Here is a 13,280-nt window from a genome sequence, read left to right as displayed (position 1 = left end):
GTCTCTGAAGTAACTTAGCAAAGCATCTGGGCAAGAGAGATAATACGGCATTTCCTTTCATAATTCATCTACATGGCAGGCACTGGCAACACAATGTCAGGAGGAACTATGTGGGGCTTCCTTAAGTTTAGTAACCAAGCTTTATCAGCTGGCCATGAAATTTAACTTTCATTTGATAAGGCAACCAAATGTTCTAAACCTGGCCAGGGACTGAGAAGGATACAATAGTTTCCATTGTTTTCAAATGGATGTGTTGTCCATGAATATTAAGACTGTTGTGTTGTGAACACAGCACACAGTCATCCTGTGGAACTCCTTACCAGAGGGCGCTGCAAAGGCCAGGATTCTAACAGAGTTTAAAAAAGAGCTCGATAAATATTTGGAGGTTAGGTCCATAGATGGCTATTAGCGAGGGGTAAGGTATTGTGACTAGCCTTTTGTCAAAGTCAGGAGATGGATGGCAGGAGACAAATCGCTTGACCATTGTCTTTGGTTCACCTCCTCTGGGGCACCTGGCACTGGCTACTGTTGGCAGACAGGATACTGGGCTAGATGGACCTTTGGTCTGACCCAGTATGGCCATTCTTATGTTCTTATGAACATGATTCCGGATGTGCATGCAAGCACTGAATACTGCTCTGACCTCTAGCAGATTTATGTGAAGGGATGTTTCCAGGGTGGGGGGAGTGAGGGGGAACCATTGACCCTGAACTGAAACTCCATCCACATGGGCTCCCCATCCTAAGAGGGAGGCATCTGTGGTTATGTTGGATGAAGAATGCAGTTGATGGAAAGGAATGCTTGATAGAAGATTCGCTTGGAAGGTCCACCACTGCAAGGAGTCTAGAGCATGGACTGGTGGTGGTACCACTGAGTGAATATGGTGCATTGTGGGTGAATAAACAGTTGCTATCCAATGTTGTATACAATGAAAACGCAGTCTGGCACATCAAACCACATATGATGTAGCTGCCACGTGGTCCATCAGTTGCAAGCACGTAGTCATTTTTATCGTCGGGCTGTGCTGAACGATATCAATTAAGGATTGGGTAGCCTGAAACAGCTACATTGTAAGTAGGCTCTTGCAGTGACAGAGTGCAACCAGGTGCCAATAAAATCCAAACTTTGAGTAGTCTCAGTTACCAATTTCTGGTCGTTTACCATGAGACCAAGATAAGGGAAAGTCTGCCTGTTGTGTTTATCATATTGAATGTTTCTGAAGGTGAATAAACAATTCCATAAACAATGTTGAGGTAAGTGAATATTATGACACCTTTTCAGTGAAGAACAGGGTCTTCAAGAACATGCTGGAGGCCACTGAAAGACCAAAGGGTAGAACTCAGTACTGGAAATGGTCTTTGCCCAGTGTAAAGTGGATGAATTACCTGTGGGAGGAGTGAATAGTAATGTGAAAATAGGCATTTTGGAGGTCAAGGGCTGCAAACCAATCACCATTGTCTAATGCTGGGATTATGGATATAAGCAGCCATCTTGAACTGCTGTTTTCAGAAAGAGTGATTTAGGTTTCGAAGGTCTAGTATTGGTCTCTACCCACCTGTCTTCTTTTGGGTAAGGAAGTATTGAGAATAAAATCCCTTCCCTCTGAACTCATCTGGTACCTGCTCCACAGCTCCGAAGAAGAGGAGGTAATTGACTTCCTCCTTCAATATGTATTCATGAGAGGGGTCCCTGAAGAGGGACAGGGTAGGTGGGGTGGTTGGTGGGGTGGAGAGAAAGGGTATTAAGTAGCCCAGTGAAATTGCCTCCAGATGTTTGATGTAATCGTAGATCATTGATCATAATATGGTCTTAGATGGTAATGGAAGGTGGACATTGGTGCTGCATGACAATTCAATGATGACTGCAGTTGCCGTAGACCTTGTGGCCATGTCGGCAACATCTAAAGCTATCTGGACAGTGGTCGTAGAGGTAGTGTAGCCCTCCCGAATGATGGCTTTTAGGATAGGCTTCTTTGACTCTGGTAAATGTCCCATCAGGGATGTTAGTTTGGTATAATTATCTAAGTTGTGATTTGACAGATACACTGCATAATTGGCGGTCCCCAGTAAAAGAGTGGAAGATGAATAATTTTTTTCTTCCAAATAAATCTAGTTTTTTTTTCAAATCCCTGTCTGTGATTGTATTTTTTTTATTGAGGTGCTTTGGATTTATGTTGTGCTACTTCAACAATCAAGGAATTAGGCTGGGGGTGGGTAAAAAGAAAATTCATCCCTTTTGAGGGAACTAAGTATTTTCTGTCTGCCTTCTTACTAGTAGGTGGAGCTGAAGCCAGCATCTGCCATCTCTCATCTGCAGCCTCTAGTATTGCCTCATCCAAGGGAATGACTATTTTTTAGATGCAAGTGGGTTTCAGATTTTTAAGAAGGTGGTAGTGTTTTTCTTGTACTTCTGCCAGTTGGATCTCTGGACTAGCTGCCATCCTTTTGAATAGCTCTTGAAATCATTTGAGATCATACAGAGGAGAAACGTCCCCTGGGATCACAGCTTCATCAGGAGACAAAGATGATAAAACTGCAGGGGACATGTCTGGTGGGATCTCTTATGGTTCCAATACCTGGCCCTCTTCAAGTTCAGAATGTTGGGTTTGTGGAAATGAAAGTTGAGGTTCTGAGGTGGGTACGGGGGGCAGGAGGGAGGTGAGTGTCTCTGAAACCAGCAACCACTCAGGGATTGTTCATGAGATCTGCTCTCAGTTCCATATGCAGTTTTGATATTGGCACCAGGGTTAATGTCTTTTTAGTTTTTGACACACCAGCTGCTTTAGGCTGAGACAGGGCGACACCAGTGGTGCTGATGTTACCTTTGTCACTCGCCTTGCTCCCAGATAAGGATGGCGAGGAATGAATGGGCAACATTATCTTTTTTAGAGGAGCTGAGCCTGGAGAAGACACTTTTTGCTTCTGAGAGGCTGCCAAGTCCACAAGAGCTGTCAACTCCAAGACTGCAGGAGGAAGGGCCTTATCAAATAAAATCATTCTGAGAAGCACCTCCCTTTCTCTGCGGGCTTTAACAGCTAATATAGAACAGTGAGGACATTTTTAGGTACATATCCCTTGCTTAAACATCAAATATAAGACAAATGGCCGTCCAAGGTCAGCATAATGTAGCAAGCATCGCATTTTTTGGATTCTGCAGATCCCAGGATTTTTTTCTGAATATTAAGTAGCAGCTACTAACAAACTATTGAATACTAACAACTATCAACTAACTAACATTAGAGAAAGAAAACTGAAAAAACTTTCAACAGGTAATCTTGACGAAGAGAAGTGTTCAGTCCATCTATGGCCGAGGGTGGTTGAGAGGAACTGGTGGGAGCTGGACCAAACTCATGCACAAAAAACGCAAACAACATGAGGCTCTGGTCATTCATGCACAGTCGAGCTGATTACCACTTTGAAAATCTCTGATCGGTGGCTCTGGGGCGAGCCTGACACCTACAGTGGAGCACCCACAGCAACACCACTCGAAGAACTTTTACTTAAAATTAATAACTGTTTCAGTGTTCAAAATTCAGTTCAAGCAACTTTCAAGAAGCCTAACCACCTGCAGCATAACAACTGAGCTCCTGGAGATGAACTGGGTCTCAATGGAGAAAAGACAACTTTCAACAGTAGTCTGCATGACAAAATTAGGCTAGAAAAACACCAACTAGGATTACGTTCAAGTTATTACTATTATGCTATCCACAGAAACTAAGACTTGCTTCATTAGCTCTTAACTAAAAAATTAGAAACTCAGTCTTTAGAGTCCTCTGAAGGAGAATACTGTATAGCTATTAAGCCTATCTGCCAATCACCTATCTTGTTAGCATAGTAGTCTTTTGCAGTCAACCAGTGATAAAATGTCTCAACATCCCTTTCTGTAGTATAATCCTCAGATTGTCATGGCATCCAGATGACCTGTGACAGACAAAGTTTCTAGGAAGGAGACAAATACAAGTGGCAGTCATCCCAGTTTTGAATGCAACTGATTACAGAGAAATGTTTTCCTATGCATAAGCTGTCATGAAGATTAAGATGCTATTTCCTCCACCATAGCATCTGTAACATGAAATTCTTCAAATAGATGGCAGCCTCAGGTATATAAATTGCCTCCAATCAAATGCAGTCAGCTTTTTCTCACTATGAAGTATTTTCTATCCATTCTGTATGTAGATCATGTGGACTGGAACTTACTATGATTGCTGTGTGAACATGACAATGTAGACAATCTATCCAACTTGATTTACACCTAACTTTGATCACAGCATTTCAGGAAGTACTTAGAGAAAGCCATAGTTAACAAGCTGCAAAAAGGATAACTATACTTTACGGATGATACAAGCCAGCTGGGAAATATTAGGTCCGCCACTGGCAGATGTGCCTATTTTTGGAAGAGTGGTATCAACTTCCTAGAATGAAGCAGTAGTTTGATCCTTGTTCAAAAGATCCTCACTGAATGATAGTAAATAGACTATTACTATATCAGCACATTTTTCACCTCTTTAGTTTGGGAGAACAGACAAAAATAGTGTTAGCAAAGCAGCTCCTTGCATCATCTGGAGCTATCCTGTCGTCCCTGAGCCCTATCAATCAGGTGAGCTTTAGGCCTGAGGAAAGCACAGGGAACTTGTTATTGTCAGGTCTTGTGGTGATGATCAGTTATTAGGTGCCCATGCTCATTAACTTTTTGTTAATAACCAATGCCACCACGGCTATGAAGCTGGAGAAACAGGAGCAAGGCAACTAACTCTGGTGTCTCAGTTCCTTTCCTTCAGAGGTCTGATGGGTGACTCATCCACCCATACAACTCACACCAGTTCTTCTGTTAACAGGAATTGAACAGCACTGGGGTTTTACTAAGCCCATCATCATTCTCATACTCACATTTGCCTTAATCAGAATGAAGGGTAGTTTCCATTCTTCCACTTTCATAGTAGCAAAGTTAAAAGCAAATATTGCCTGAATGTTCTTTTAGAAACCTTCTCTGATATGAGGCTGATAAGCAAGAAAAGGCATTTTTAGAAAAATTAATGGAATAGGTATCCATTCCCAATACAGATGAGGAATGCCAGCCTTTCAGCATTCGCCATCTCATGGATCTTTTGACTCTCATTGGCTTCTTGATTGTCTTCTGCTATGTTCAATTACTTAGGTAGTTTCTACTCTTTCCCTATGATGTTGGCATCATCAGAGTTATATCTGCCTCATCAGAGTTGCCCCTGAGACTATTTGGAACAGGAAGAATTTAACTGGTTTATTTGCTTTCTTACTACAGCAGGGTTTTGAAAGCACGTTACAACTTCTGCAATGGTTTCTTCCAGCAATCAAAATTGTGAGCTCTACAGGCAGAACTTGACTTCCCCTTTCCTCAGCTCCATTTTAACACTTTAAATAGTTGATTATGGGACATATTTAATGGTGCATCTTTGGCTGGGTGCCTATATGGTACGTTACTACTTGGCCATTTCCACACATGCCACTTGTTCCGAAAGCAGCATACTAATGAACAGCTCCAAAAATGCTAATGAGGCGCAGATGTAAGTTTCCAGTGCCTCATTAGCATACGGTCACATGATTCGGAGTCCAGAAGAAGCTCTTCCAGACTCCAAAATAGCCATAAAGAGGGGCTCATGGAGGAAGAATTTCCTTCCGGGAGATCCTCAGGAGCCACGCTTCTACACAGCTATTTTGGAGTCTGGAAGAGCTTCTTCCATAGTCCAAATCGTATGACCATATGCTAATGAGGCACCTGAAATTTACACCTTCACCTTATTAGCATTTTTGGGGCTGCTCATTAGCATGCCGCTTTCAGGACAAGTGGCATGTGTAGAAAAGGCCCTTGAGTTCATGGTTTTTCATGCTATACAGTACAATGATTATACATTTACTTAAGGGGCACTATGCCATGTTTCTCACTATGTTAGTAGGGGGTACCTATTACTGCTCTGTGACAACAGTGTGATTTGACTTTTAGTCTTGAATTGTGGGCAACAACTTCACCCAGACTTTTTAAAAAAAATATTACTGAGCACCTCCCAAAAGTACTTCCTCAGAACAGTCAGATTTATAAAAGGTAGCACATACAATTTTATATTTACTGAACACAGCAAGATGCACAAGTCTCAGTAAACACATTTCCACACTACTGTTACCATCATCCTTTCCCCATCACCTCTCTCTCTTGATTATTGCTTCCTCACTTATAGACACTGATCTTAATACAACTCAAAATTCCTGTTACCAAGTACCATATTTTTTACTTTTTCTGTAAAACCACAGGCACATATTTGGGTGCTAACAAATAAAATAGTCATCAATACATTGTTTTGCTTAAAGTTTTTACTTGCAAAAACAGCTATAATTTATGGAAATAAAAAACCTTCAATCCTTCAAAAATTCCCTTTTTTGAGGTGAAGTGGACCACTCAAACAGTACCAAAAACCACAAAATCAAAAAGTAAGTTAGTGAATTTTCTGATGAAGATGAGATGGCTTCTTGAATTTCACCTGCAGCTCCCCTACAACTGTAATGAGTGAAAAATTAGCTCTGTACATCCTACTAATCAATCTAAAAGTGAAAGCTTAACCTACCTTTCTAACCTGAGTATCTAAGATTACTTTCAACTAAGAAAACAGACTAATCCCCAGATACTGAATGTATGAATAAAGTAGAAACCATAGGTGGAAAATCTCATCTATAATCCCACACTCTCGTGAACTCTCAGATATGCAAATAAAGTATGTTATCTTTTAGCAGAAGGAAACAGAAGGAATAGTCAAAAACAACAAAATTAAAAACTGATAAGCCATCTGACAGGAAAATTCAAAAGGCTGTAAAGAGCACAGATATTTTAAAAGGGAAGCAAAAACCAAAACACAAAAATGCTCAAAACAGTTCAAAAATACAAGAGTCAATAAATATGAACATTTCTTGTGTTCCTTAGTCATCTTATCATATAAAGAATATTGTACTCTACTATTTAAGTGGGTCATAATAATGGTTCGCTTCTTTTACTATGTAATACATAGCAATTATTGTTTTAGAAACCGAGAATAACTGCCTGGTCTTCTTGAGATGTTCAAAGTTGCCTTATTTTATCACTAAGATCAGGTTGTCATCTATTTCTTTTTAAAATAATTGTGTGTGCTAAACCAAACTATTTCAACATTATTTCTAAAACAGTGTTTTACAATCTTGGTCCATTACACTTAGAAATTGATTTACTATTTTTGATTCAGTATCAATGATAATCAAATAACTTACTGCTTTTGGAACATAAATAACTATAAGAACACTGATGTTATACATATCAGTCAGTAATTTATACCTGCAATCATGTCGTCCACCATACTCATCTTCAGCAGTACCTGTTCAATTAAGCCAACTTCCGTGCTGGTCTGTAAATTACGGACACTTTTACGCAGAATGGCTGTGAACATACTCCAGATTTCTGCTTGGCATGTTACATCACAGTGTTCTAAAAGCTCCGACATGCACGTTATGCTCTCTGCATCCTGGATTATGAAGTTCATCTCTAGATCAAACTCTCCACCAACCAGCTAAAAAGAAGGAAAAATAAATGTCAGTATGTCTAATTTATAATCTGAGCATGACTGAGGAATTGAGCAGAGTCTCTCAACTGATTGGATCTTTATGTCAACCAATGCCAACTACTTTTTGAGTAGTAAGAGAGAGGTAGCCATGTTAGTCTGTATTCTAACTAAACAAGCAGTCATGTAGCACTTTAAAGACTAACAAAATAAAGCTCGTCACCTATTGAACTATTTGGTTAGTCTTTGAAGTACTATATGACTGCTTGGTTTACTTTGAGTGTTAGGGAAGACAAGACAAAAATTTGACATCAAAACTCACATCTCAAAAGATAACCAATTAGGAAGACAAGCAAAATGACAAAAGTATAATGGCCACTAAGTTCGTGTAAGAAATTAACACATTTTTCCTTATAATTGCATAGCACAATTTCAGAAATTAAAATCTCTCTGCAGTCCTCGTCAGGCCAATTAAAGGTCAGTTTGATTGCAATGAACAGAAGTACAACAGCTGCATCAGAATTGGTTCAACTCACTGCACTACTTCTGACACTGCCTCAAGCAGAAAACTCCAATTGAATGTTTTTTGTTTGTTTGTTTCCTGAACAGATCCCAAAATTACTTGGGGTGTAGGTAAATCTGAACAAACAAATATGGATAGAGCCTGTTGGGCTCTAAATAGTCAAAATAAACTGCATTCACCCCGACCTGCACCAATCTGCCTACAGAACTGAAGACAGGCAAACCACGAATGAGATCTTACTGAAATGGTAAACACTTGTCATTTTTTCCCATAGTCTTTCTCCTCTTTTATAGCACCAGAAAACTTCATTCATTCCAGAAAGATTAAAACTCAGAGACCAGAATATCAGACATATTATCATTTTTGGGTAAAAGGCAGAGATTTTTAAAGGAAAGATCTGTATTTTCAAATAATTCCAAATAAAAGTCTATAATTTGCTAAGAAAAAAATAAAGAAAAATATTAAGGCACAAAACTATATGTTAAATGAAATATATTTAAATAATTGTGATCTGTGCTCACTTTTATTGATATGTTAATAAGGAATAATTTTGACAATCTAACTTTTCAAGCTTTGAGAACAGTCTGCACTTTTCACTGTCTACACACATATCATTAAAGAGGCCAACAGGAGACAATAGGTAAAGAGTTTAACCTTTTTAACACAGGTAGACTAGCCAGGACACTCCTTTACTTTTGGCCCCAATGCTCCTAATTATTAATCCTCAGATCTGACTAGTACTTCTAAAACTCTTGATTTCCACTAACTCAAGGATTCATCTCACCTTAGCAACAAATCACTAACAACCAATATCAAATATTTTGGTGATATAGTTCAGAATTTACTACATAACAAACCTTTTGACCATCAGAGAGATCCAAGTTAGATTCAAATCAATCTGTTGCTCCAATTATTATTTTAATTTTAGGTTTATTATGAGATTTAAATGCATGGGAAAACAATTACTTAGAATGTAAGCAATCATTTATAATGGGTGCCTAATTCATTTTATTTTTCAAGGTAAAAAACCAAAGCCCTTTTCTGGAGGTATTTTTTAAGAGTCATGAAACAGTAATGAAAAAGACTGAAGTGCACTGGTCAAAAACTGTGGGTTTGTTTTACTATTTCTGACTTAGTAGTACATGCGCCTACTCTATGTGGAGAATTTTTTCAGTAAATAAACGTGTATCAAAACAAAAAAGCAGTCAAGTAGCACCTTAAAAAGTCTTTTTAAAGTGCTACTTGACTGCTTTTTTGTTTTGATAGTATATAGACTAGCACAGCTCCCTCTCTGCTACTATTCAAGTGTGTATTAGAGTAACTTACAGTCTTGAATCAGTGTAATTAACATTCTCTTTGAACAAATAGCTTTGTATTGTTTACATCAATCAAATCTTAGAATGCCAAACACTATCGAACACTTGTTCCACTGGACAGTTTTCACCTACTATATTCTACTCAGTGTAATAATACACATTAGTTCAAGTAAACTGCAACAGGGAAATTCTCACTCATGAGAAAAGAGGCAGTCTGGGGAAGGAGGAACTGTTTACAGAAGCAAAAAGAGGGTAGTGATGACTCATTTTTGTTTTTCAGCAAAAGGAGGCAACAATGCTTCCATATAACTTTAATCCCTAGTGTGGACATTTTCTAGTTAAAAAAATTATGCAGCATTTTCAAGACAAGGTTTTAGTATATGTGATGCATTTTAAAGTACTGGGAAGGCAGATAAAGAAAGCCTTCTATTGGGCTCATATAATTTGGAGTATACACTAAAATTATTAGAGCAAGTTAATCCCTTCAATTGATATATACAGGTTATACCAGAAAGGAAGCACTTTTGAGACTAAAGGCTGTTGATGTACTCGTTGCGACAAAAGTAGCAGGTTACTTAACCTGCTTGTTTTTTCCCTCAAATATCAATGGGACTAAAAATACTTTTCTTTTTTCCTCAAAGGGAAATGATTTCCACAAGGACATTTTAAATACCATTACAGATTCTCATTTTAACCTGGTACATATGTACTTTAGCTACAAAAATATGAATATGCAATACAAGTTGACATACAACTGATTTTTAATTGGACAAATTAATATACATGGAGGAGTTAACTGCAACAGGCTAGATAAAAATCCATGATGACAGAAAACTAGCTTTTAAAAACTTTTTTTTAATTTGAATTAAATACATTTTTCTGTTTAAAATATATTAGAAAATATGACAAGTTATACTAGGCTTAAATGTAACTATTAAAATAATTTAATGTAAATACGTTTGCCATCAGTGTTTTGAAGAAAGTAAAACTACTGAATTGGAAAGTAACTGACCAAGCATCTGAAACTAGAGTTTACTAAAGTATTAAGGTAACATTTGACACAAGTAACCTTTTTCTCATTTCAGTTTATTCAACTCATTGAGTTCAATGATTAGCTTATTCAGACTCCTGAGATAACAAATGGGAGTTGAAAAAGCAGGAAAGGTTGTCTTCTTCGAATTTATGGACCAAAAGTAGATCTGAAAGAATCACATCTGCTCTTTAAGGACATGATGATAAAAGCAATCTGTACAATTCACTAACAACAGATACTCCCTATTTTTTAACAAAGTAAATTTTTAAAGCAACACCAGGTTTGGTACAGGTCTCTTCTTCTGTAGATTCATTAAGTACATTTTTCTTAATAAAAAAAAATTCAAATTCAATTAAAATGCACAAAATTAGCAATTTCAATCCAAAGAGATAAATAAATGAGTAAATAATCATTTAGCAAACAGAAAATGCTGAATGAAGGATTTCTTAACACACACAAAAGATAAGAATATGAATAAATGTATACTAAGAAAGTGTTTCTCATATTTGCCTAGCTTTACAACAGGCTACAAAAAAGCAAAAAAAAAAATAGTAAAAATAGTAACTCCTGAGATTTGGCATTAAGAAGGGAGAAGAGGGAGTTCCAAGAGACAAACATATCTCCAGAAGGGGGAAAAATGTGGGAACCCACAAACTAAATATTATGACAAACTGTATGGTTCAAAAAGTAATTGTAGGCAGAGACATCCTTCAGAATATGTAGATTCAACCATAGCAAGGCCCAGGACCATCCTGCACCTTTAAGGAGAGTGTGGGAGGGAACTGGCTGGCTGATCAGAATAGCGCTTTATAACTGGGGGTGAAAAGAGAGAGGAAACCATCTGCAAAAAAGGGTCAACTTGATTGCTAACTCATCCCCTAGAAATGCAGCATTTTAAGGGGGCAACCTTCTTTTTTACACACACCAGCTGTGGGGAAGAATCCCTGATTCGGGTATGGTAAAATCTCATCAATAAATTGACTGGAGGCACTTGGATAAAAGGAGTGGAGGGGAGGAGGGGAAGGGAGGAGTATTTAAACCCTCCCCAAAACTAATAGGCTATATCTACATTATACTGGTCCTTCGAAAGAAGTTCTTTTGAAAGATCTCTTCCCAAAACACATCTTTTGAAGGCTCGCAGCCACACACAATAAAAAAACTTGAAAAACTGATCCGCTCTTCTGAAATAGAGCAGATGCACAGCCCTGGCTGCTCTTTCCAAAGAGCGGCCCAGGAAACACCATGGATGGGGATGCCTGGCCAGGATGCCTGGCCAGCAAGCCCTTCCAGGACACACTCCCTTAAAGGGCCCCTCCCAAACACCCCCTGCCTGCACACACAGAGGCCTGCCAAGCTGATCAAAGTGAAGCAGAGCCAGTGCACGGACCACAAGCTATGGACCCACAGCAGCTCATGGGTCAGCACCACATCCACGCCCTAGTCGGGCTGCTGGCCACCATTAGTGTTTCTGCCTTCCAGCTCCTCCAGTTGGAGACCCCCCCACAGGGGCCAAGGAGCCCAACTCCACAGGGCCCCCAGCCGCCCCCCTATCCCCAGGCGATCAGGCACATCTGGAGCTACCTGATTAGCTCCGACAAGTGTGTCTGCTGCTCTCCATCCCCTCGAGGTTGCGAGGGAAATCAATGCACTGCTGCTCCGGAGGATCATCCACATCAGGGACCTGGACGTGCCTGTTGCCAGGTTCATCACCTTCAGCTTCCCACACTGTTTTGGAGCCACTGATGTCACACATATGACCATCTGTGCCCCAGATCACAGTGTGGCCTGCTATATTAACAGGAAGTACTACCACTCGATCATGCTGCATGCCCTGGTGGACAATAGAGAACTCTTCATGGACATTTATGTGGGCTGGGCTCACAATGCATGGGTCTTCTGCAGCTCCACCCTCTGGTAGAGGACGGAGGTGGGGACCTACAACTCCTTGCATGAGCTCGCAGTCAGGTACAACGGGGTGGGGGTGGCACGGCAGTCACCCACCGTAGGGATGAACCACGAGGTAATGCCCAGCATAACTGCTGGGGGGGGAGCTTGGGTGGGAGCAGGGCAGCAGAGGAGGGCACACGTGAGGCAGGGGCAGGATGCTGGGCCACCTGCTCCCTCAGGACTCCGGTGACAGTTCCAAAGTTGGCCATGAGTTTGGTCCAAGCCTTCTGCTGCCACACCAGGTCTGCCTCCTTGACCCACAGCTGCCACTCTACCAGGTCATTCTGATGGTGGAGGGCAGCCATGTAGGTTGGAGGCAGCGTCCTGGGCTCAACAACATGCCCCCCTGGCATGGGCCCATGAAAGCACAGGTGGTGGAGGTGTCCTGTGCCTCTCTTCTGCAGGTCCTGGGCTTTCCAGCCCAGCACCATGGACAGGGCTGGCCCTCCAATGGCACAGCTGTAAGGATGAAAATGAAGAGAGAGATGGTATGCCGGGAGACATCCAGCAGGGCGTCCCAAACTGCAAGGCTTGTACTGGCATGAAGCAGTGCTGGGAGGGCTGTACTTCACAATGAGGAAGTTGATCATGGTTATCAGCTCCCCCATCATGAAGCCCAGCACTGTCAGCATTACTCCACGCTTGCTTGAGACCAATGTCCCTCTAGTTTTTCTATCTATGGGCAAAATATATTTTGTTATGTGCAGATATGCATCATCAATAGAAATACATGCTGCCACCTGTAGATGGCTGTGGACACTCTGCTAATCAGCTAGGTGACACCTGAATCTCTCCTGGTTTACACCGAACATTGCCACCCTGCCTCCTGGAACTATACCAATGCTAACAAGTGGGGGGGGCGTGGCACAAGAAGCCCCCTCCCACTTCTACAAAATTCTGGCTCTGTTG

At 40.4% G+C, this 13,280-nt stretch overlaps 1 protein-coding gene across 8 annotated transcripts in view; it reads right to left on the bottom strand.

Annotated features, from left to right (window-relative positions):
* Positions 1-13,280, bottom strand: part of NBEA (neurobeachin) — a 776,083-nt gene that overhangs the window by 686,795 nt on the left and 76,008 nt on the right. For all 8 annotated transcript variants that reach the window (XM_074986506.1, XM_074986516.1, XM_074986543.1 and 5 more), the window contains exon 2: positions 7,330-7,561. In XM_074986506.1, coding sequence (XP_074842607.1) covers positions 7,330-7,561 — 232 coding nt within the window. The remainder of the gene's footprint in view (positions 1-7,329; positions 7,562-13,280) is intronic.

Source organism: Carettochelys insculpta, chromosome 1 (assembly GCF_033958435.1).
Source record: "Carettochelys insculpta isolate YL-2023 chromosome 1, ASM3395843v1, whole genome shotgun sequence".
NCBI lineage: Eukaryota > Metazoa > Chordata > Testudines > Carettochelyidae > Carettochelys > Carettochelys insculpta.
This window is presented reverse-complemented; position numbering and strand designations above follow the sequence as displayed.